Genomic DNA, 24,565 nt, shown 5'->3' on the forward strand with positions numbered 1-24,565 from the left:
GGAGGCTGTACGTTTCCGAGGTACTAGAACTGGCGCGCCTGTCACCGACGATCAAACCAAACTCAAAGTCGCTTAGGTCACTCGTTTTGCCCATTCTAAAGTTCAATCTAACAGTAACTGAAAGCCTCGATGCCTGTCTGCCTGCTTTATATAGCAAGCCACATCCACGTAACTCACTGTCTGTAGGAGCAAACCATTTTCGTAAACGGGTTTACCTAATAAACTGCATTGTTGGAGCTAGGAACACAAGCATTTGGCTACACCCGCAATAACATCTGCTCAGTATGTGTATGTGACCAATACAATGTTCCCCGGGCGAAGACGTGGATGTGGATTAAGGCTGCCCCCACACCCCTCTTTGATTTAGAGGGTTAAATGCAGAGAACACATTTCAGTTGAATACATTCAGTTGACTAGGTATCCCCCTTTCCCTTTCCCAATTTAATTTGAGTGTATATCACTAGTCAAATCGCAATATTTGGTAAAAAAAACAAACAACGCAATTAGATATCGTGCAGCCCTATTCCAGTTCTTCGTTGGAATTGGAATTTATGTTATTTCCTGAATTGATTGAATTCAAATGTAATTGACCTTTGACCCCAACCCTGCACCACTAGCATACTGCACACGGCTGTCAGATTCCATTCTGTTATGCTCTCCGTTCCCCTGTCTGTTCTCTCATTGCCTCCTATTACTTCTGTTTTTCTCAGCTTCTGCTAACAACCATGCCTGGCAATCCCAATCCTGTAAATTGACTTTACTTTTAACTGGTTACATGTCTGGTTACATGGCTGGTTACATGTGTACCCACCTCAGCACTACTAGTGGGTTAGTTACACATGTTAGTGATGTTGTTTCAGATAACACAGCTAACTGTAAAGTTAATTAGGGCTAGGCGTCCCGTCAGCAGGACACATGTCGACAATTTACATGCATTGTCCGATTTACAATATGCTTTACAGCGAAAGCATGCCATGCAATTGTTTGAGGATGGCGCCCCAACATCGACATATTTTTCAACCAGCACAGGCTTCATAAAATCACAAATAGCGATTAAATAATCACATACTTTTTGAAAATGTTCCTCAGATTTGCAATCCAAAGGGTCCCAGCTACAACCTGCATGGTTGTTATGTTAGATAAACTCCTTCTTTATATCCCAAAAAGTCTGTTTAGTTGGCACCATCAATTTGAGTTCAGCATGCAGAAAAAGGAATCCAAAATGCTACCGCTAAACTTTGTTAAAACAAGTCAAACTACGTTTCTATTCAATCCTCAGGTACCCTAAAATGTAATTAAAATATAATATTTAATACGGAAAGAAGTATGTTCAATAGAAAAGTAAAATTAGCAAGTGCGCGTTCACTTCGTCGCGTGCCCACAGACTGATTTCCAACTCCCAGTACCAAAACTCAAAATTCCTCGTTTTGGAAGAAACAAGCCTGAAACCTTGAACAAAGACTGTTGACATCTAGTGGAAGCCATAGGAATTGCAATCTGGGAGCTGGAATTGCATAGGACCCATAGCTTTCCATTGTAAGAGCATGGGATCTCAAAAAATAATAATTTCCGGTTGTTTTTTCTTTGGATTTTCTCCTACCATATCAATTGTGTTATAGTCTCATACATTATTTTAACATTTCTACAAACTTCAAAGTGTTTTCTATCCAATGGTACCAATTATATATCTGGGCCTGAGTAACAGGCAGTTTACTTTGGGCATGTCAATCAGGCAGAAATTCTGAAAGAATGACCTTAGCCCTAAGAAGGAATCTGTCCTGAGAGACACAGAACTAGTACTCATGTTTAGAAGTAGTACTCATGTTTAGAAGTAGTACTCATGTTTAGATGTTGTCCTTCTTTCATCTCCAGACATATTTGAGTCCAAACAAAAAATCTAATTGTAACGGTTCTCGTGGGCTGAAGGAAGAGTGGACCAAGGTGCAGCATTTAAAGTGTTCATGATTTAATCTAAAAAACCACATCGAACAAAAACAACAAACAGGAGAACAAAAACAGGAGAGCGAAAAAGTTCTGTCTGGTGCAGACACAAAACAGAAAACAACTACCCACAAAACACAGGTGGGAAAAGGCTACCTAAGTATGGTTCTCAATCAGAGACAACGATAGACAGCTGCCTCTGATTGAGAACCACACCCGGCCAAACACATAGAAATAGAAAACATAGAACAAAAACATAGAACGCCCACCCCAACTCACGCCCTGACCAAACCAAAATAGAGACATAAAAAGGATCTCTAAGGTCAGTGCGTGACACAAATTGTATTGGTCACATACACATGGTTAGCAGATGTTAATGTGAGTGTAGCGAAATGCTTGTGCCTCTAGTTCCGACCATGCAGTAATAACTAACAAGTAATCTAACAATTAAACAACAACTACCTTATACACAAGTGTAAAGGAATTAATTATAATATGTACATATAAATATATGGATGAGCGATGGCCGAACGGCATAGCCAAGATGCTATAGAGTACAGTATATACAAATGAGATGAGTAATGTAGGGTATGTAAACATTATATAAAGTGTCATTGTTTAAAGTGACTAGAAATACATTTATTACATCCAATTTTTAATTATCAAAGTGGCTAGAGATTGTAGTTAGTATGTTGGCAGCAGCCACTCAATGGTAGTGATGGCTGTTTAACAGTCTGATGGCCTTGAGATAGAAGCTGTTTTTCAGTCTCTTGGTCCCAGCTTTGATGCACCTGTACTGACCTCGCCTTCTGGATGATAGCGGGGGGAACAGGCAGTGGCTCGGGTGGTTGTTGTCGTTGATGATTTTGTTGGCCTTCCTGTGACATTGGGTGGTGTAGCTGTCCAGGAGGGCAGGTAGTTTGCACCCGGTGACGCGTTGTGCAGACCTCACTACCCTCTGGAGGGAGAGCCTTACGGTTGTGGGCGGAGCAGTTGCCGTACCAGGCGGTGATACAGCCCGACAGGATGCTCTCAATTGTGCATCCGTAAAAGTTTGTGAGTGTTTTTGGCGCTGTTGCGCCTTCTTCACCACGCTGTCTGTGTGGGTGGACCATTTCAGAGGAAATGCTTGTGCTTCTAGTTCCGACAATGCAGTAATAACCAACGAGTAATCTAACCTAACAATTTCACAACAACTACCTTATACACACAAGTGTAAAGGGATAAAGAATATGTACATAAAAATATATGAATGAGTGATGGTACAGAACGGCATAGGCAAAATGCAGTAGATGGTATAGAGTACAGTATATACATATGAGATGAGTAATGTAGGGTATGTAAACATATAAAAGTGGCATACCTTCTTACATAGGTATTCCTCTTGTGATTGCGATTGCGTTGTCTGTGGACCTATTGGGGCGGTAAGCAAATTGGAGTGGGTCTAGGGTGTCAGGTAGTGTGGAGGTGATTTGATCCTTGACTAGTCTCTCAAAGCACTTCATGATGACGGAAGTGAGTGCTACGGGGCTCTAGTCGTTTAGCTCAGTTACCTTAGCTTTCTTTGGAACAGGAACAATGGTGGCCCTCTTGAAGCACGTGGGAACAGCAACCTGGGATAGGGATTGATTGAATATGTACGTAAACACACCAGCCAGCTGGTCTGTGCCTGCTCTGAGGACGCGGCTAGGGATGCCGTCTGGGCCGGCAGCCTTGCGAGGGTTAACACGTTTAAATGTTTTACTCACATTGGCTATGGTGAAGGAGAGTCCGCAGGTTTTGGTAGCAGGCCGTGTCGGTGGCACTGTATTGTCCTCAAAATGATTAAAGAAGTTGTTTAGTTTGTCTGGGAGCAAGACATCTGGGTCCGCGACGGGGCTGGTTTTCTTTTTGTAATCCGTGATTGACTGTAGACCTTGCCACATACCTCTCATGTCTGAGCCGTTAAATTGCGACTCTACTTTGTCTCTATACTGACGCTTAGCTTGTTTGATTGCCTTGTGGAGGGAATAGCTACACTGTTTGTATTTGGTCATGTTTCCGGTCGCCTTGCCCTGATTAAAAGCAGTGGTTCGCACTTTCTGTTTTGCGCGAATGCTGCCATCAATCCATGGTTTCTGGTTGGGGAAGGTTTTAATAGTCGCCGTGGGTAAAACATCACCGATGCACTTGCTAGTAAACTCGGTCACCGATTCAGCATATACATCAATGTTGTTGTTCGACGCCATCCGGAACATTTCCCAGTCCACGTGATCGAAGAAATCTTGAAGCGTGGAATCAGATTGGTCGGACCAGCGTTGAACAGACCTGAGCACGGGCGTTTCCTGTTTTAGTTTCTGGCTATAGGCTGGGGGCAACAAAATGGAGTCGCGGTCAGATTTGCCGAAAGGAGGGTGAGGGAGGGCTTTGTATGATCCAGAATTTTTCCAGCCCGGGTCGCGCATTTGATATGCTGATAAAATTTAGGGAGCCTTGTTTTCAGATTAGCTTTGTTAACTTCTTGTCAATAGGGGGTGCTGTTAGCACTTTGTAATAATTACGTTCCCAAATTAAACTGCCTCGTACTCAATTCTTGCTCGTACAATATGCATATTATTATTACTATTGGATAGAAAACACTCTCTAGTTTCTAAAACCGTTTGAATTATATCTGTGAGTGAAACAGAACTGGACTTAGAGCAATTTTCCTATGTGGATGTGAGAATGCAGAATTCTGCAAGCTGCTCTGAGATCTGTTTATAAATCTGCCTGTCTTCTATTGGTTGAGATGCACTGCATACGCCTTCCCCTGGATGTTAGCGAATAGTGAGACTTGAAATGGAGTCTCTACGCAGATCTGAAAGGTTATAAATAGCTTGGCAAGGAAGTGTCTGGTCTTTTCCCTCTTCGCTCTGACGCACGGAGGACCTTGGCATATCGTACTAGAACCTTCAGTTATAGCTCTTAGAAATATCCGGCTGTGTTTTTATTCGATATAGGCGTTAAAGACATCATAATGTTGTTATTTTAAACCGAATTATATCAGTTTATGTCAGTATATTGCGATTTTCGGGTATTTATTTTTGTGGCGTTCTAGGGAGTTGGGTATCTCTGGCTCACATGCTAATGTTTACTGCTAATTGCAACGTTGAAGACGACATTCTACAACCGAGCAACGATTCTTTTGGACAAAGGACACCTTTCCCAAGATTCTGATGGGAGTTCATCAAAAAGTAAGAACTATTTATGCTGTTAATTCGTTGTTCTGTTGAAAAATGTAAAATGCATAAGCCGCCATTAATTTCAGTGCAGCCTCGCTTTAACTTCTACTTCCTCAGAAACCCGGGTCCGGGAGCACCCCCACCAGTAAAAAAGCTGACTAGCATAGGCTAGCATAGCGTCACAAGTAAATAGTAGCATCTAAATATCATTAAATCACAAGTCCAAGACACCAGATGAAAGATACACATCTTGGTAATCAAGCCATCATTTCTGATTTTTAAAATGTTTTACAGGGAAGACACAATATGTAAATCTATTAGCTAACCACGTTAGCAAAAGACACCAGTTTTTTTACTCCACCAGTTTTTTACTCCATCAGTAGCTATCACAAATTCGACCAAATAAAGATATAAATAGCCACTAACCAAGAAACAAATTCATCAGATGACAGTCTGATAACATATTTATTGTATAGCATATGTTTTGTTAGAAAAATGTGCATATTTCAGGTATAAATCATAGTTTACCATTGCAGCCACCATCACAACTCGACTAGAATAACTACAGAGAGCAACGTGTATTACCTAATTACTCATCATAAAACATTTCTTAAAAATACACAGCGTACAGCAATTGAAAGACACAGATCTTGTGAATCCAGACAATATTTCAGATTTTCTAAGTGTTTTACAGCGAAAACACAATATAGCGTTATATTAGCTTAGCACAGTAGCAAACCAAACAACAGCATTGATTCCAGCCAAACATAGCGATAACGTATTCACCACCAAAATATATTAATTTTCACTAACCTTCTCAGAATTCTTCAGATGACAGTCCTGTAACATCATATTACACAATGCATATAGAGTTTGTTCGAAAATGTGCATATTTAGCGGCACAAATCGTGCTTATACAATGAAAATAGTGTCCAAATACTCAAGCAATCTGTCCGGCGCCATCTTGGAAAGACACCTATTCTTATCGAAAACTATTCATAAACTTGACTAAAAAAATACAGGTTGGACAGCAATTGAAAGACAAATTAGTTCTTAATGCAATCGCTGAATTACATTTTTTAAATTAACGTTACTGTGCAATACAGGGTGCAATACAGGGTGCGATAACGCAAGGCTACACGGCAAATAATGGCGTCTTATGCATTTTACTTTTTCAACAGAACAACGAATTATCAGCATAAATAGTTCTTACTATTAGCTGAACTCCCATCAGAATCTTGGGAAAGGTGTCCTTTGGCCAAAAGAATCGTTGCTGGGTTGGAGAATGTTTCCTTCCACGTTGCAATTAGCAGTACACAATGGCATGCGAGAGAGAGATACCCAACTCAATACAACGTCAGAAAATGAAATGCCCGAAAATCGCAATATACTGACATAAACTGATATAAATCGGTTTAAAATAACAAGATTATGATGTCTTTAAAGCCTATATCGAATAAAAACAGAGCCGGATATATCTAGGAGCTAAAACCAGAGCTGCTAAAACGACATGCCAAGACCCTCTCTGCGTCAGCGCGAAGATCCAAAAGGGTGGACACATCGATTCCAATCAATTTATAGACTTTCGGCTCTGCGTAGAGACTCCATTTCAAGGCCCTCTATTCGCTGACACCCAGGGGAAGGCGTATGCAGTGCATCTCAACCAATAGAAGACAGGCAAAGTTATACACAGGTCTGGGAACAGGTTTGGAAAAATCTGCATTCTCAACTCCACATAGGGAAATTGCTCTAAGTCGAGTTCTGTTTCACTTACAGACATAATTCAAACGGTTTTAGAAACTAGAGAGTGTTTTCTATCCAATAGTAATAATAATATGCATATTGTACGAGCAAGAATTGAGTACGAGGCAGTTTAATTTGGGAACACCAAGAAAAAAATAGTGCTAACAGCTCCCCCTATTGACAAGAAGTTTTAACGCACGCTGTATGTTGTAGTAACGTTAATTTTAAAAATGTAACACAGCGATTGCATTAAGAACTAATTTATCTTTCATTTGCTGTCCAACCTGTATTTTTTAGTCAAGTTTATGATTATTTATCGATTAGAATAGGTGCCTCTCCCAAGATTTCTCCCGACATTTTCTTGGCAGCTTGGCTACTTTTCTCATTGTATAACCACGATTTGTGCCGCTAAATATGCACATTTTCGAACAAACTCTATATGCATTGTGTAATATGATGTTATAGGACTGTCATCTGAAGAATTCTGAGCAGGTCAGTGAAAAAAATAATATATTTTGGTGGTTTATACGTTATCGCTATTTTTGGCTTGAATCAATGCTGTTGTGTGTTTGCTATTGTGGTAAGCTAATATAACGCTATATTGTGTTTTCGCTGTAAAACACTTAGAAAATCTGAAATATTGGCTGGATTCACAAGATCTGTGTCTTTCATTTGCTGTACGCTGTGTATTTTTCATAAATGTTTTATGACGAGTATTTAGGTAATACACGATGGTCTCTGTAGTTATTCTAGTTGCTTTGGTGAGAGTTGTGATGGTGGCTGCAATAGTAAACTATGATTTATACCTGAAATATGCACATTTTTCTAACAAAACATATGCTATACAATAAATATGTTATCAGACTGTCATCTGATGAAGTTGTTTCTTGGTTAGTGGCTATTTATATCTTTATTTGGTCGAATTTGTGATAGCTACTGATGCAGTAAAAAAATGGTGGAGTAAAAAAAGTGGTGTCTTTTGCTAACGTGGTTAGCTAATAGATTTACATATTGTGTCTTCCCTGTAAAACATTTTAAAAATCAGAAATGATGGCTGGATTCACAAGATGTGTATCTTTCATCTGGTGTCTTGGACTTGTGATTTAATGATATTTAGATGCTAGTATTTACTTGTGACGCTATGCTAGGCTATGCTAGTCAGCTTTTTTACTGATGGGGGTGCTCCCGGATCCGGGTTTGGGAGGAATTAGAGGTTAAAATCCCCAGCTGCTATTACTCCCCCATCGTTTCCATCCATTCGTTTTTTAATACTACACGTGTTCAGATGAAGAAGACACTCTACTGTAAGTCGCTCTGGATAAGAGCGTCTGCTAAATGACTAAAATGTAAATGTAAATGTAAGAAAGACGTTTATCTAATTACTCCCCCTAGTGAGGAAAACTAATAGAATTTGTGTTAGGACAGGTTTTATGTGTAAAAAATAAATACTTCCTTGCATCCCTTTTCTGCCATGTGATTGCAGCAGTAGGAGGTCGTCCAGGGTTTGGAAATAACAGATTACAAAAAACAAACTGTAATCCGTTACGTTACCAGCTAAAATATTGTAATCAGATTAGATATACTTTTGAAAAACTAGATGATTACTTCTAGGATTACTTTTAAATTCAGAAAGGATGTTTGCAAAATAATAATAATATTATATGCATGTCAATCTCTCCTGGCTCAAAGTGGAGGACAGATTGACTTCATCATTGCTTGTATTTGTGAGAGGTATTGACATGCTGAATGCACTGAGCTGTCTGTTTAAACTACTAGCACACAGCTTGGACACCCATGCATACCCCACAAGACATGCCACCAGAGGTCTCTTCACAGTCTATAGGCAGGAGGTCAGAGACCTGGCAGTGTGGTGCCAGGACAACAACCTCTCCCTCAATGTCAGCAAAACAAAGGAGCTGATCGTGAACTATAGGAAAAGGAGGGCCGAACAGGCCCCCATTAACATCGACGGGGCTGAAATGGAGCGGGTGTAGAGTTTCAAGTTCCTTGGTGTTCACATCACCAACAAACTATCATGGTCCAAACACACCAAGACAGTCGTGAAGAGGGCACAACAACACATTTTCCCCCTCAGGAGACTGAAAAGATTTGGCATGGGTTCCTATATCCTCAAAAAGTTCTACAGCTGCACCATTGAGAGCATCCTGACTAGTTGCATCACCGCCTGGTATGGCAACTGCTCGGTATCTAACCGTAAGGCGCTACATAGGGTAGTGCGTACGGCCCAGTACATCACTGGGGCCAAGCTTCATGACATCCAGGACCTACACACTAGGCGGTGTGAGTGGATGGCCCAATAAATTATTCTCTCTGCTACCGCATGGCAAGCGGTACTGGAGTACCAAGTCTAGGACCAAAAGGCTCCTTAACATATTCTACCCCCAAGCCGTAAGACTGCTGAACAATTAATCAAATGGCCAAATCATTGACCCCCACTTTACAAATTACCTCGACTAACCTGTACCCCCGCACATTGACTCAGTACCGGTACACCCTGTATATAGCCACATTATTATGTCATTTCCTTGTGTTACTTTTTGATTTGATTTGATTGATTTCTTTTCGGTTTATATTTTCTTAACTCTATTTCTTGAACTGCATTGTTCGTTAAGAACTTGTAAGTAAGCATTTCACGGTAAGGTCTACACCTGTTGTATTCGGTGCATGTGACAAATACAATTTGATTTGATTTGACAGTACTACATAGAGCTATGGCTACATGGATCTCTATTCCACATCAAGTAACTGATGCAAGCAGTAGAATCAGATTTTAAAAAACAGATAAAAATACACTTTATGGAAAAGTGGGGACTGTGCAGAGACACACACACACAGGCACAGACACACGTATACACACACACATGCTAACACACACACTCTATTCACATGTACACATGGATTTTGTGTTGTAGATATGTTGTAGTAATGTGTATTAATGTATTGTAGTAATGTGTTTTAATGTGTTGTAGATATGTTGTAGTAATGTGTATTAATGTATTGTAGTAATGTGTTTTAATGTGTTGTATATATGTTGTAGTAATGTGTATTAATGTGTTGTAGATATGTTGTTTTAATGTGTTGTATATATGTTGTAGTAATGTGTTTTAATGTGTTGTAGATATGTTGTATTAATGTGTATTAATGTGTTGTAGATATGTTGTAGTAATGTGTTTTAATGTGTTGTAGTAATGTGTATTAATGTGTTGTAGATATGTTGTAGTAATGTGTATTAATGTCTTGTAGATATGTTGTATTAATGTGTAGTAATGTGTATTAATGTGTTGTAGTAATGTGTTTTAATGTCTTGTAGATATGTTGTAGTAATGTGTATTAATGTGTTGTAGATATGTTGTTTTAATGTGTTGTAGATATGTTGTATTAATGTGTATTAATGTGTTGTAGTAATGTGTATTAATGTGTTGTAGATATGTTGTAGTAATGTGTATTAATGTCTTGTAGATATGTTGTATTAATGTGTTGTAGTAATGTGTTTTAATGTGTTGTAGATATGTTGTATTAATGTGTATTAATGTGTTGTAGTAATGTGTTTTAATGTGTTGTAGATATGTTGTAGTAATGTGTATTAATGTGTTGTAGATATGTTGTATTAATGTGTAGTAATGTGTATTAATGTGTTGTAGTAATGTGTATTAATGTGTTGTAGATATGTTGTAGTAATGTGTATTAATGTCTTGAGATATGTTGTATTAATGTGTAGTAATGTGTATTAATGTGTTGTAGTAATGTGTTTTAATGTGTTGTAGATATGTTGTAGTAATGTGTATTAATGTATTGTAGATATGTTGTAGTAATGTGTATTAATGTGTATTAATGTGTTGTAGATATGTTGTTTTAATGTGTTGTAGATATGTTGTAGTAATGTGTATTAATGTCTTGTAGATATGTTGTAGTAATGTGTATTAATGTCTTGTAGATATGTTGTAGTAATGTGTTTTAATGTGTTGTAGATATGTTGTATTAATGTGTTGTAGATATGTTGTATTAATGTGTATTAATGTCTTGTAGATATGTTGTAGTAATGTGTATTAATGTCTTGTATATATGTTGTATTAATGTGTATTAATGTGTTGTAGATATGTTGTTTTAATGTGTTGTAGATATGTTGTATTAATGTGTATTAATGTGTTGTAGATATGTTGTAGTAATGTGTATTAATGTCTTGTAGATATGTTGTATTAATGTGTAGTAATGTGTATTAATGTGTTGTAGTAATGTGTATTAATGTGTTGTAGATATGTTGTAGTAATGTGTATTAATGTGTTGTAGATATGTTGTATTAATGTGTATTAATGTGTTGTAGTAATGTGTAGTAATGTGTATTAATGTGTTGTGGTAATGTGCATTAATGTGTTGTAGTAATGTGTAGTAATGTGTATTAATGTGTTGTATTAATGTGTATTAATGTGTTGTAGTAATGTGTTGTAGATATGTTGTATTACTGTGTATTAATGTGTTGTTTTAATGTGTTGTAGTAATGTGTATTAATGTGTTGTAGATATGTTGTTTTAATGTGTTGTAGATATGTTGTAGTAATGTGTATTAATGTGTAGTAATGTGTATTAATGTGTTGTAGTAATGTGTTTTAATATGTTGTAGATATGTTGTAGTAATGTGTATTAATGTGTTGTAGTAATGTGTATTAATGTGTTGTAGATATGTTGTATTAATGTGTATTAATGTGTTGTAGTAATGTGTATTAATGTGTTGTAGTAATGTGTATTAATGTGTTGTAGTAATGTGTTTTAATATGTTGTATTACTGTGTATTAATGTGTTGTTTTAATGTGTTGTAGATATGTTGTAGTAATGTGTATTAGTGTATTGTAGTAATGTGTATTAATGTGTTGTAGATATGTTGTATTAATGTGTTGTAGTAATGTGTTTTAATATGTTGTAGATATGTTGTATTAATGTGTATTAATGTGTTGTAGTAATGTGTATTAATGTGTTGTAGTAATGTGTATTAATGTGTTGTAGTAATGTGTTTTAATATGTTGTAGATATGTTGTATTAATGTGTATTAATGTGTTGTAGTAATGTGTATTAATGTGTTGTAGATATGTTGTAGTGATGTGTATTAATGTGTTGGGGAAGTGTAAGGTTTTAACTCTATGTTGCCTTAAACAAACCCCAGGAAGAGTAGCTGCTGACCATAATAAACCCCAGGAAGAGTAGCTGCTGACCATAATAAACCCCAGGAAGAGTAACTGCTGACCATAATAAACCCCAGGAACAGTAGCTGCTGCCTTGGCATGAACTAATAGGGATCCATAATAAACCCCAGGAACAGTAGCTGCTGCCTTGGGAGGAACTAATGGGAATCCATAATAAATACAAATCAGCATTGAATAAAGTTGCACGTTTATTAAGTTTGTTCCGCCTGAGCGAGTCCGACCACAAGTCAGAGACCACTATGATGACACACCACATGTGTTGATGGATCGTGGGAAAAGAGCAGGAATAAGCTTTTCTTTGGGCTACAGTCCAAGCTGTCTTCCAATGGTGTGACTGCTGTCAGTATCCAACATGATAAACGCATGGAGGTAAGGAGGCCAGCAGTGGTGTGACCTACGGGTGGTCACTTGGTATTCATATCCTCATATTGCAGTGATGTGAATCACACTGCTGCTCTCTCATTTAGCTATTTGTGCCTTACAGATTGTTGTGGATGGCTGTTCACAAATGTATATGTATATCTTAACCCAATAATGGTTGAATTGAAGAAGTTGAAGCTGCCTATCAAATCATTGTTTTTGCAACCAGTGGAAAGCCAGCAGTGGTTCAGTGACTCTTGAAAGATGGTACAATCTCAAATCTCAAATATTTGTCTTAATATTAACAAAATGTTAAATATATATTTTGATACCAAAGTATCGACGGAAAAATAAATTCCCAAGTTTATCAAGACATTTTGCAGGAGAATGTTAGTCTATCTGTCCACCAATTGAAGCTCAACAGAAGTTGACCGATGCAACAGGACAACGACCCAAAACACAGAAGTAAATCAACAACAGCATGGCTTCAAGAGAAGAAAATACACCTTCTGGAGTGTCCTGACCTCAACCCGATTGAGATGCTGTGTCATGCCCTGGGCTTAGTTATCTTTGTTTTCTTTATTATTTTGGTTAGGTCAGGGTGTGACATGGGGGATTTATGTGTTTTTTGTTGTCTAGGGGTTTTGTATGTTTATGGAGTGTTTTTCTAGTCTAGGTGTTTGTATGTCTATGGTTGCCTAGATTGGTTCTCAATTAGAGGCAGCTGTTTATCATTGTCTCTGATTGGGAACCATATTTAGGCAGCCATATTCTTTAGGGATTTCGTGGGTTATTGTCTATGTGTAAGTTGCCTGTGTCTGCACTTTTTATATATATATACACTGCTCCAAAAAATAAAGGGAACACCTAAACAACACAATGTAACTCCAAGTCAATCACACTTCTGTGAAATCAAACTGTCCACTTAGGAAGCAACACTGATTGACAATAAATTTCACATGCTGTTGTGCAAATGGAATAGACAAAAGGTGGAAATTATAGGCAATTAGCAAGACACCCCCAATAAAGGAGTGGTTCTGCAGGTGGTGACCACAGACCACTTCTCAGTTCCTATGCTTCCTGGCTGATGTTTTGGTCACTTTTGAATGCTGGCGGTGCTTTCACTCTAGTGGTAGCATGAGACGGAGTCTACAACCCATACAAGTGGCTCAGGTAGTGCAGCTCATCCAGGATGGCACATCAATGCGAGCTGTGGCAAGAAGGTTTGCTGTGTCTGTCAGCGTAGTGTCCAGAGCATGGAGGCGCTACCAGGAGACAGGCCAGTACATCAGGAGACGTGGAGGAGGCCGTAGGAGGGCAACAACCCAGCAGCAGGACCGCTACCTCCGCCTTTGTGCAAGGAGGATTAGGAGGAGCACTGCCAGAGCCCTGCAAAATGACCTTCAGCAGGCCACAAATGTGCATGTGTCTGCTCAAACGGTCAGAAACAGACTCCATGAGGGTGGTATGAGGGCCCGACGTCCACAGGTGGGGGTTGTGCTTACAGCCCAACACCGTGCAGGACGTTTGGCATTTGCCAGAGAACACCAAGATTGGCAAATTCGCCACTGGCGCCCTGTGCTCTTCACAGATGAAAGCAGGTTCACACTGAGCACATGAGCACATGTGACAGACGTGACAGAGTCTGGAGACGCCGTGGAGAACGTTCTGCTGCCTGCAACATCCTCCAGCATGACCGGTTTGGCGGTGGGTCAGTCATGGTGTGGGGTGGCATTTCTTTGTGGGGCCGCACAGCCCTCCATGTGCTCGCCAGAGGTAGCCTGACTGCCATTAGGTACCGAGATGAGATCCTCAGACACCTTGTGAGACCATATGCTGACACATGCACATTTGTCGCCTGCTGGAGGTTATTTTGCAGGGCTCTGGTAGTGCTCCTCCTTGCACAAAGGCGGAGGTAGCGGTCCTGCTGCTGGGTTATTGCCCTCCTACGGCCTCCTCCACGTCTCCTGATGTACTGGCCTGTCTCCTGGTAGCGCCTCCATGCTCTGGACACTACGCTGACAGACACAGCAAACCTTCTTGCCACAGCTTGCATTGATGTGCCATCCTGGATGAGCTGCACTACCTGAGCCACTTGTGTGGGTTGTAGACTCCGTCTCATGCTACCACTAGAGTGAGAGCACCGCCAGCATTCAAAAGTGACCAAAACATCAGCCAGGAAGCATAGGAACTGAGAAGTGGTCTGTGGTCACCACCTGCAGAACCACTCCTTTATTGGGGGTGTCTTGCTAATTGCCTATAATTTCCACCTTTTGTCTATTCCATTTGCACAACAGCATGTGAAATTTATTGTCAATCAGTGTTGCTTCCTAAGTGGACAGTTTGATTTCACAGAAGTGTGATTGACTTGGAGTTACATTGTGTTGTTTAAGTGTTCCCTTTATTTTTTTGAGCAGTGTATATATATATATATATATATAGCGTCACGTTCGTTTTGTTGTTTTGATTAGTTTGTTTAAGTGTTCTTCGTTTCGTGTTAAATAAATAGAAGAATGTATTCGTATCACGCTGTGCCTTGGTCCTTCTCTCTTCATCCAAACGACGAACGTGACATGCTGTGGCATGTCCTCAAGACAGAGATACACACCAGACATCCCAAGAACCAGACATAAACTGAAACAGTTTTGTAAAGAGGAATGATCCAAAATTCCTCCTGACCGTTGTGCATGTCTGATTCGCAACTACAGAAAACGTTTGGTTGAGGTTATTGCTGCCAAAGGAGGGTCAACTAGTTATTAAATCCAAGGGTTTACATACTTTTTCAACCCTATACTGTGAATGTTTATACGGTGTGTTCAATAAAGCCATGAAAACGTATAATTGTTTGTGTTATTAGTTTAAGCAGACTGTGTTTGTCTATTGTTGTGACTTAGATGAAGATTAGATCAAATTCTATGACCAATTTATGCAGAAATCCAGGTAATTAAAAAGGGGTTCACATACTTTTTCTTGCCAATGTAGCTCCCTATAGTTCCAAGTAGTTCCATACAGCTCCACCCATTGACTTCTTCCACATTTTGTTGTGTTACAGCCTGAAATCAAAATAGATTTTTTAAAAACATCTCACCCAGCTACACACAATACCCCGTAATGACAGTGAAACTGCAAATGTCTTAGGGGGAAAGTAATCAGGTTACGTTACTAAGTTTGGCTAATCCAAAAGTTACGTTACTGATTACAATTTTGGACAGGTAACTAGTAACTGTTACATTTAGAAAGTAACCTACCGGGCCTCCCGAGTGGCGCAGCGGTCCAAGGCACTGCATCGCAGTGATAGAGGTGTCACTACAGACCCTGGTTCGATCCAGGGCTGTATCACAACCGGCCGTGATCGGTAGGGGCTACCTGCACAATTGGCCCAGCGTCGTGCGGGTTAGGGGAGGGTTTGGTTACTTGGCTCATCATGCTCTAGCGACTCCTTGTGGCGGGCCAGGCGCCTGCAGGCTGACCTCAGTCGGCAGGTGAACAGTGTTTCCTCAGACACATTGGTGCGGCTGGCTTCCGGGTTAAGCGGGCGGGTTGAGGAGACAAGATCAAAAATAAAGTAACCTACCTAACCCTGAGGCAGTTCCATGACATTCAGGACTCACCGTAGTTCATGCACACTCATGTATCTTAATGTAATAGTAGCAACCATTTTAACTGTCATCCTCCCGCTCTCCCCCTCTAGTGCGGTTCGCCCCGTACCGGCCACCTGACATCTCCTTGAAGCCCCTCCTCTTCGAGGTGCCCAGCATCACCATGGACTCCATCTTCACCGGCCGTGATTGGCTGTTCCAGGAGGTCGACGCCCATCTCAACAGTGGCAAAAACAGCACCATCCGCGGTGTGGTTGTCGTGGGCAACATTGGCTACGGCAAGACAGCCATCATCTCTCGTCTGGTGGCGCTGAGCTGCCATGGAACACGCATGAGACAGATGGCCTCTGACTCTCCGCAGGCCTCACCCAAATGTAGGCTCAGATACCTACTATTAGAGAGTGTTGTTAAAAGGACCACACCCAACAACTCATCTTCCAATAAAGTTTCTTAAAAACATTTCTGTTCACCAAAACAGAGGCGGCGTATCCGCTTTGTTATTGTTTGAAACGCAGATATCCCCTTTAAGGTAAAACAATAATGGTTTGACAAACATGCCATTGGTAAAACCATCTTCCTTCTATGCGTTTCCTCAGATGGAGAGCTCCCCCTTACCCAGCCCCAGCCGTCCCACAGCACAGGTACCCTGGGAGGGGGCAGCTGTCCCGGGACCCCCGAGATGAGACCACGCCAGGAGGAGACCATGAGGAGACTGGCATCTCAGGTAAAAACATATAAAACCTCCAAAAAAGATTATACCCTCATTGTCTAGCTAGCATACCACTTAAAATGCATGTCCAACTTCATATTAAGTGGCACGCTAGTGTGGATATTGGAACAGTTTCAAGTTTCACATTTGAGACATCAGTACGCAAGGCTCTTTAGATTACAGATATCCATTTTGGCCTATAAACATTCTTACAACCTTTTCTCTGGAGTAAACTTGTTAACATTTATGAACCTGTCTAGACTGTTAAATAAGGTATGACTGATGTAAGAGGCGGTGCTTAATGGCTTCCCTAAATCCCCACAACACTCACATCATCACACCATAGCCCCAGTCTCTCCTTCCCTAAACAGGGGTGACAGATGCCATTTGTAGCCCCACATCAAGCCCCGCCTCCAGCCCACACCCAGCCCCAGCCCCATCCTCATCCCTCTCCCCAGTCCCATTCCCAGTCTCATCCCCCTCCCCAGCCCCATTCCCAACCCTCCCCCAGCCACATACCCAGCCCCTTCCCTCTCCCCAGCCCCATCCCTCTCCCCAGCCCCATTCCCAGCCCCATCCCTCTCCCCAGCCCCATACCCAGCCCCATCCCTCTCCCCAGCCCCATCCCTCTCCCCAGCCCCTCCCTCTCCCCAGCCCCATTCCCAACCCTCCCCCAGCCCCATTCCCAGCCCCTTCCCTCTCCCCAGCCCAATTCCTCCCCCCAGCCCCATTCCCATCCCATTCCCATCCCATTCCCTCTCCCCAGCCCCATCCCTCTCCCCAGCCCCATTCCCAGCCCCATCCCTCTCCCCAGCCCCATTCCCAGCCCCATCCCTCTCCCCAGCCCCAGTCCCATTCCCAGACCCATTCCCTACCCCTCCCATCCCCAGCCCCTTCCCTCTTCCCAGCCCCATCTCTCTCCCCAGCCCCATCCCTCGCCCCATTCCCAGACCCATTCCCACCCCTCCCATCCCCAGCCCATCCCTCTCCCCAGCCGCATACCCAGCCCCATTCCCAACCCTCGCCCCAACCCCCTCCCCAGCCACACCCATTCCCAGCCCCATCACACACCCCTCCTCCCAGCACCATTCCCAGCCCCATTCCCAGCCCCATCACACATCCCTCTCCCCAGCACCATTCCCAGCCCCATCACACATCCCTCTCTCCAGCACCATTCCCAGCCCCATCACACATCCTTCTCCCCTTCACCATTCCCAGCCCCATCACACATCCTTCTCCCCAGCACCATTCCCAGACCCATCACACATCCCTCTCTCCAGCACCATTCCCAGCCCCATCACACATCCTTCTCCCCTGCACCATTCCCGCCCCATCACACATCCCTCTGCCCATAACCATTCCCAGCACCATTCCCAGACCCATCACACATCCCTCTGCCCAGCACCATTCCCAGCCCCATTCCCAGACCCATCACACATCCCTCTGCCCAGCACCATTCCCAGACCCATTCCCAGACCCATCACATATCCCTCTGCCCAGCACCATTCCCAGCCCCATCACACATCCTTCTCCCCTGCACCATTCCCAGACCCATCACACATCCTTCTCCCCAGCATTCCCAGCCCCATTCCCAGACCCATCACACATCCCTCTCTCCAGCCCCATTCCCAGCCCCATCACACATCCTTCTCCCCAGCATTCACAGCCCCATTCACAGCCTCATTCCCAGCCCCATCACCCATTCCTCTCCCCAGCACCATTCCCAGCCCCATCACACATCCTTCTCCCCAGCATTCACAGCCCCATCACACATCCTTCTCCCCAGCATTCACAGCCCCATTCACAGCCCCATTCCCAGCCCCATCACCCATCCCTCTCTCCAGCACCATTCCCACCCTCATTCCCATCCCCATCCCCATTGTAGCAGCGCCGGTTTATAAAACCTGATTCCCATTGTCAAAACATATAAAACAGGGTCGTGTTCATTAAGCACCAATTTGAAGAAAGAAAGAGTAAAACGTTAAGGGACTTCCTGGACCAATAAGAAATGCTCATTTTATTTTTCACATTTTGTGGAACGTTTTGTTACAGTGTGCCCTTATGAACATAATCCAATATTGTATTTTCCATCCCATTTTACTAACCTGATTATCACGTATCCCCCTCTCTATCGCCCCCAGGTGGTGGCGTACCACTACTGCCAGGCGGACAACGCCTACACGTGCCTGGTGCCGGAGTTTGTCCACAACGTGGCAGCGTTGCTGTGTCGCTCGCCGCAGCTCATCGCCTACAGAGAGCTGCTGCTCAGGGAGCCACAGCTACAGAGTATTCTCAGTCTACGCTCCTGTGTTAAGGATCCCCTGGCCTCCTTCAGAAGAGGAGTTCTAGAACCCCTGGATGTTCTCTACAAAGGTGATACAACTCCCTGCTGCTATTATCTGCTGCTATTATACACCCTTAGATAACTATCATAGATAACTCTACTAGGAGTTCTAGAACCCCTGGATGTTCTCTACAAAGGTGAGTTCTGGTCTGCATCGCAAATGGCACCCTATTAGCTATATATTGCACTCTTTTGGACCAGAACCCTATAGGTCCTGGTTAAAAGTAGTGCCCTATAGGCCCTGCTTAAAAGTAGTGCCCTCTATAGGGAATCTCTGGTCTATATAAGGAATAGGTTTCCATTTGGGACACATACCTAGAACCCATGAATGCCCTCTAAAAAGGTGATACAACTATCTCTACTCCTCGTGACTCAGTCTCTGCTCACATTGATTATACTATGAATGTGATCCTCAAAACACACACAACATGACCAAAAGTATGTGCTCGTCAAACATCTCATTCCAAAATCATGGGCATTAATATGGAGTTTGCTGCTATAGGATTACCCAAACCCTTGTTGCTATAACAGCCTCTACTCTTCTGGGAAGGCTTTCCACTAGATGTTGTCGGCTTCCTATTTTGCAACAAAGCCTCCTTCACTAATGCGGTCAAACTTACCCTAGTAAACTGACTATCCTACCGATCCTTGACTTCGGCAATGTCATTTACAAAATAGTCCCCAACACTCTACTCAGTGGCAAACTGGTTGTAGTCTATCACAGTGCCATCCATTTTGTCACCAAAGCCCCATATACTACCCACCACTGCGACTTGTATGCTCTCGTTGGCTGGCCCTCACTACATATCCGTGACCAAACCCACTGGCTCCAGGTCATCTATAAGTCTTTGCTAGGTAAAGCCCCACCTTATCTCAGTTCACTGGTCACCATAGCAACACCCACCCGTAGCACGCGCTCCGGCAGGTATATTGCACTGGTCATCCCCAAAGCCAACACTTCCTTTGGCCGCCTTTCCTTCCAGTTCTCTGCTGCCAATGACTGGAACGAATTGCAAGAATCTCTGAAGCTGGAGTCTTATTTCTCCCTCTCTAACTTTAAGCATCAGCTGTCTGAGCAGCTCACCGATCACTGTACCTGTACACAGCCAATTTGTAAATAGCACACCCAACTACCTCATCCCCATATTATTACTTACCATCTTGCTCTTTTGTACCCCGGTATCTTTACTTGCACACCATCATCTGCACATCTATCACTCCAGTATTAATGCTATATTGTAATTTTTTTTCGCCTCTAGGTCCTATTGATTGCCTACTTCCCTACTTTCTACATTTGCACACACTGTACATCGATTTTTCTATTTTTCTTTTCTTTTGTGTTATTGACTGTATGTTTGTTTATGTGTAACTGTGTTATTGTTTTTGTCGCACTGCTTTGCTTTATCTTGGCCAGGTCGCAGTTGTAAATTATAACTTGTTCTCAACTGGCCTACCTGGATAGATAAAGGTGAAGATTTTTTTTTTTTGAAACATTTCTGCGGGGACTTGCTTCCATTCAGCCACAAGAGCATAAGTGAGGTCGGGCACTGATGTTGGGCGATTAGGCCTGGCTCACAGTCGGAATTCCAATTCATCCCAAAGTTGTTTGATGGGGTTGAGGTCAGGGCTTTGTGCAGGCCAGTCAAGTTCTTCCACATGATCCCGACAAACCATTCCTGTATGTGTAACAGTTTAAATTTAGTCCGTCCCCTCGCCCCGGGCGCGAACCAGGGACCCTCTGCACACATCAACAACAGTCACCCACGAAGCATCGTTACCCATCGCTCCACAATAGCCGCGGCCCTTGCAGAGCCAGGGGAACCGCTACTTCAAGGTCTCTGAGCAAGTGACGTCACCGATTGAAAGGCTATTAGCGCGCACCACCGCTAACTAGATAGCCATTTCACATCCGTTACACTCACCCCCCTTTCGACCTCCTCCTTTACCACAGCAACCAGTGATCCGGGTCAACAGCATCAATGTAACAGTTTAACTTTAGTCCGTCCCCTCGCCCCGACCCGGGCGCGAACCAGGGACCCTCTGCACACATCAACAACAGTCACCCACAAAGCATCGTTACCCATCGCTCCACGGCCTCTGAGCTTTACACCACTCCAGTCGATGCTTGGCATTGAGCATGGCTTGTGTGTTGCTGCTTGGCCATGGAAACCCATTTCATGAAGCTCCCGACGAACAGTGATTGGGCTAACGTTGCTTCCAGAGCCAGTTTGGAACTCAGGAAGTAAGTGTTGCAACCGAGGACAGACAATTTTTACGTGCTATGCACTTCAGCACTCGGCGGTCCCGTTCTGTGAGCTTGTGTGGCCTAACACTTGTTACTCCTAGATATTTCCACTTCACAATAACAGCACATACAGTTGACCGGGGCAGCTCTAGCAGGGCATAAATTTGACGAACTGACTTGTTGAAAAAGTGGCATCCTATGACGGTGCCACATTAAAAGTCACTAATTTGAAGGGCTGTCCACATACTTTTGTATATATAGTGTATGTATTCCTGATTTTAGCAATACAGGTCTGAGTACATTAGGCAGAACATTTGCAGTCAGATTTTTTGGGTCAATATTTACTATTTTCTCTGTGTGTTTTTCCAGAGAGGAAGATCGCCTCTGAAGAAGACCTGGTCATCCTGATAGATGGGCTAAATGAAGCAGAGTTCCACAAGCCTGACTACGGAGACACCATCGTCTCCTTCCTCAGCAAAACCATCAGCTTGTTTCCCCACTGGCTCAAACTGGTGGTCACGGTCAGGACCACATTACAGGTAGACTCATTAGATACAGTCCTCTACCATTCAAAATGAACAGCATTAACACTAGCTACGTTTCCCCACTGGCTCAAACTGGTGGTCACGGTCAGGACCACATTACAGGTAGACTCATTAGATACAGTCCTCTACCATTCTAAATAAACAGCATTAACACTAGCTACGTTTCCCCACTGGCTCAAACTGGTGGTCACGGTCAGGACCACATTACAGGTAGACTCATTAGATACAGTCCTCTACCATTCAAAATAAACAGCATTAACACTAGCTACGTTTCCCCACTGGCTCAAACTGGTGGTCACGGTCAGGACCACATTACAGGTAGACTCATTAGATACAGTCCTCTACCATTCTAAATAAACAGCATTAACACTAGCTACGTTTTCATCCAATTGGCGAAAGGTTTTCATGAGAATATTCTAGAATCCGCATGAAGAAAATATGCACATTTTCCTACCAGTGGTGTGTTTCCACCTAATTCACTTGTTGATGATAAAAATCAGTGTGTGATGACGTAGTGACACAAAATGTACTTCTTCACTTAAGTTTTCGTGTAGTGAATAAAAATCTATAGCATTTTCAACTCTACCGGTATTTCTGTTACAAAAAACTGTTGGGTTAAATAACAAATGTGCCTGGTCTGGTCTTGGTACATGTGCTCTAGCCAACAGCTCACAGATACGGTGTGGGTAGGCTACCTAACCTACATGAGAATACTATGGATAAAATCAAGACTATTTGTATTTCTCCAACGTCAGCCAAGCATTGATCATCATGTCACCAGAATAAGACCCTCGATATTTATTGGAAAGGAGCATCAAGCTCATCACCTTGCACTTTCACCACTTTGTGAAGTTCATAACTTATTTCATCTGTAGCCAAATAAACTGCATGCTTTCCTGAGTCATAGTGGGAGGACCACACAACATATCATCGCGTGACTCCAACGTTTACTTCGATATGATGTATATTATTTACAGTTGAAGTCGGAAGTTTACATACACCAATCCTAGAAAAATTGTCTGTCTTAGGTCAGGTAGGATCCCCACTTCATTTTAAGAATGTGAAATGTCAGAATAATATTAGAGAATGATTTATTTCAGCTTTCATTTCTTTTATCACATTCCCAGTTGGTCATAAGTTTACATACACTCAATTAGTATTTGGTAGTATTGCATTTAAATTGTTTAACTTGGGTCAAACGTTTTGGGTAGCCTTCCACAAGCTTCGCACAATAAATTGGGTGAATTTTGGCCCATTCCTCCTGACAGAGCTGGTGTAACTGAGTCAAGTTTGTAAGACTCCTTGCTCGCATATGCTTTTTCAGTTCTGCCCACACATTTTCTATAGGATTGAGGTCAGGGCTTTGCGATGGCCACTCCAATACCGTGCCTTTGTTGTCCTTAAGCCATTTTGCCACAACTTTGGAAGTATGCGACTAAGCTTTAATTTCCTGACTGATGTCTTGAGATGTTGCTTCAATATAGCCACATAATTTTACTTTCTCATGATGCCATCTATTTTGTGAAGTGCACCAGTCCCTCCTGCAGCAAAGCACCCCCACACCATGATGCTGCCACCCCCGTGCTTCACGGTTGGGATGGTGTTCTTCGGCTTGTAAGCCTCCCCTTTTTCCTCCAAACATAACGATGGTCATTATGGCCAAACAGTTCTATTTTTGATTCATCAGACCAGAGGACATTTCTACAAAAGTACGATCTTTGTCCCCATGTGCAGTTGCAAACCGTAGTCTGGCTTTTTTATAGCGGTTTTGGAGCAGTGGCTTCTTCCTTGCGGAGCGGCCTTTCAGGTTATGTCGATATATGACTTGTTTTACTGTGGATATAGATACTTTTTTACCTGTTTCCTCCAGCGTCTTCACAAGGTCCTTTGCTGTTGTTCTGGGATTGATTTGCACTTTTCGCACCAAAGTACGTTCATCTCTAGGAGACAGAACGCTTCTCCTTCCTGAGCGGTATGATGGCTGCGTGGTCCCATGGTGTTTATACTTGCGTACTATTGTTTGTACAGATGAACATGGTACCTTCAGGCGTTTGGAAGGATGAACCAGACTTGTGGAGGTCTAAAAAAAAAAATTCTTAGGTCTTGACTAATTTCTTTAGATTTTCCCATGATGTCAAGCAAAGAGGCACTGAGTTTGAAGGTAGGCCTTGATATACATCCACAGGTTACACCTACAATTGACTCAAATTATGTTAATTAGCCTATCAGAAACTTCTAAAGCCATCACATTATTTTCTGGAATTTTCCAAGCTGTTTCAAGGCACAGTCAACTTAGTGTATGTAAACTTCTGACCCACTGGAATTTTGACACAGTGAATTATAGGTGAAATAATCTGTCTGTAAACAATTGTTGGAAAAATAAACTTGTGTCATGCACAAAGTAGATGTCCTAACCGACTTGCCAAAACTATAGTTCGTTAACAAGACATTTGTGGAGTGGTTGAAAAACTAGTTTTAATGACTCCAACCTAAGTTTATGTAAACTTCAGACTTCAACTGTAAATATTTGCTCATAAAGGCGTTTCCACCGCAATTTTACCGACACAAAAAGATCACACCATGTTGAATGAACAAATTATCTGTCGGCATTTATACAATTTTACCGAAACTTCCTGTTTCCATCAGAGCTGTCGTAATTTTTTT

The 24,565-nt window shown here is 42.3% G+C and overlaps 1 protein-coding gene across 1 annotated transcript in view; it reads left to right on the forward strand.

Annotated features, from left to right (window-relative positions):
- LOC120039728 (protein TANC2-like) overlaps window positions 1-24,565 on the forward strand; it is a gene marked incomplete at its 5' end in the record, with an annotated part of 221,089 nt that overhangs the window by 31,732 nt on the left and 164,792 nt on the right. Inside the window, 4 exons of the mRNA XM_038985132.1 lie at window positions 16,151-16,432; window positions 16,655-16,782; window positions 18,909-19,140; window positions 21,726-21,895. Of these exons, the coding sequence (XP_038841060.1) occupies window positions 16,151-16,432; window positions 16,655-16,782; window positions 18,909-19,140; window positions 21,726-21,895 (812 nt within the window). The remainder of the gene's footprint in view (window positions 1-16,150; window positions 16,433-16,654; window positions 16,783-18,908; window positions 19,141-21,725; window positions 21,896-24,565) is intronic.

The sequence above is a fragment of the Salvelinus namaycush genome, unplaced genomic scaffold, assembly GCF_016432855.1.
Source record: "Salvelinus namaycush isolate Seneca unplaced genomic scaffold, SaNama_1.0 Scaffold296, whole genome shotgun sequence".
Taxonomy (NCBI): Eukaryota; Metazoa; Chordata; class Actinopteri; order Salmoniformes; family Salmonidae; genus Salvelinus; species Salvelinus namaycush.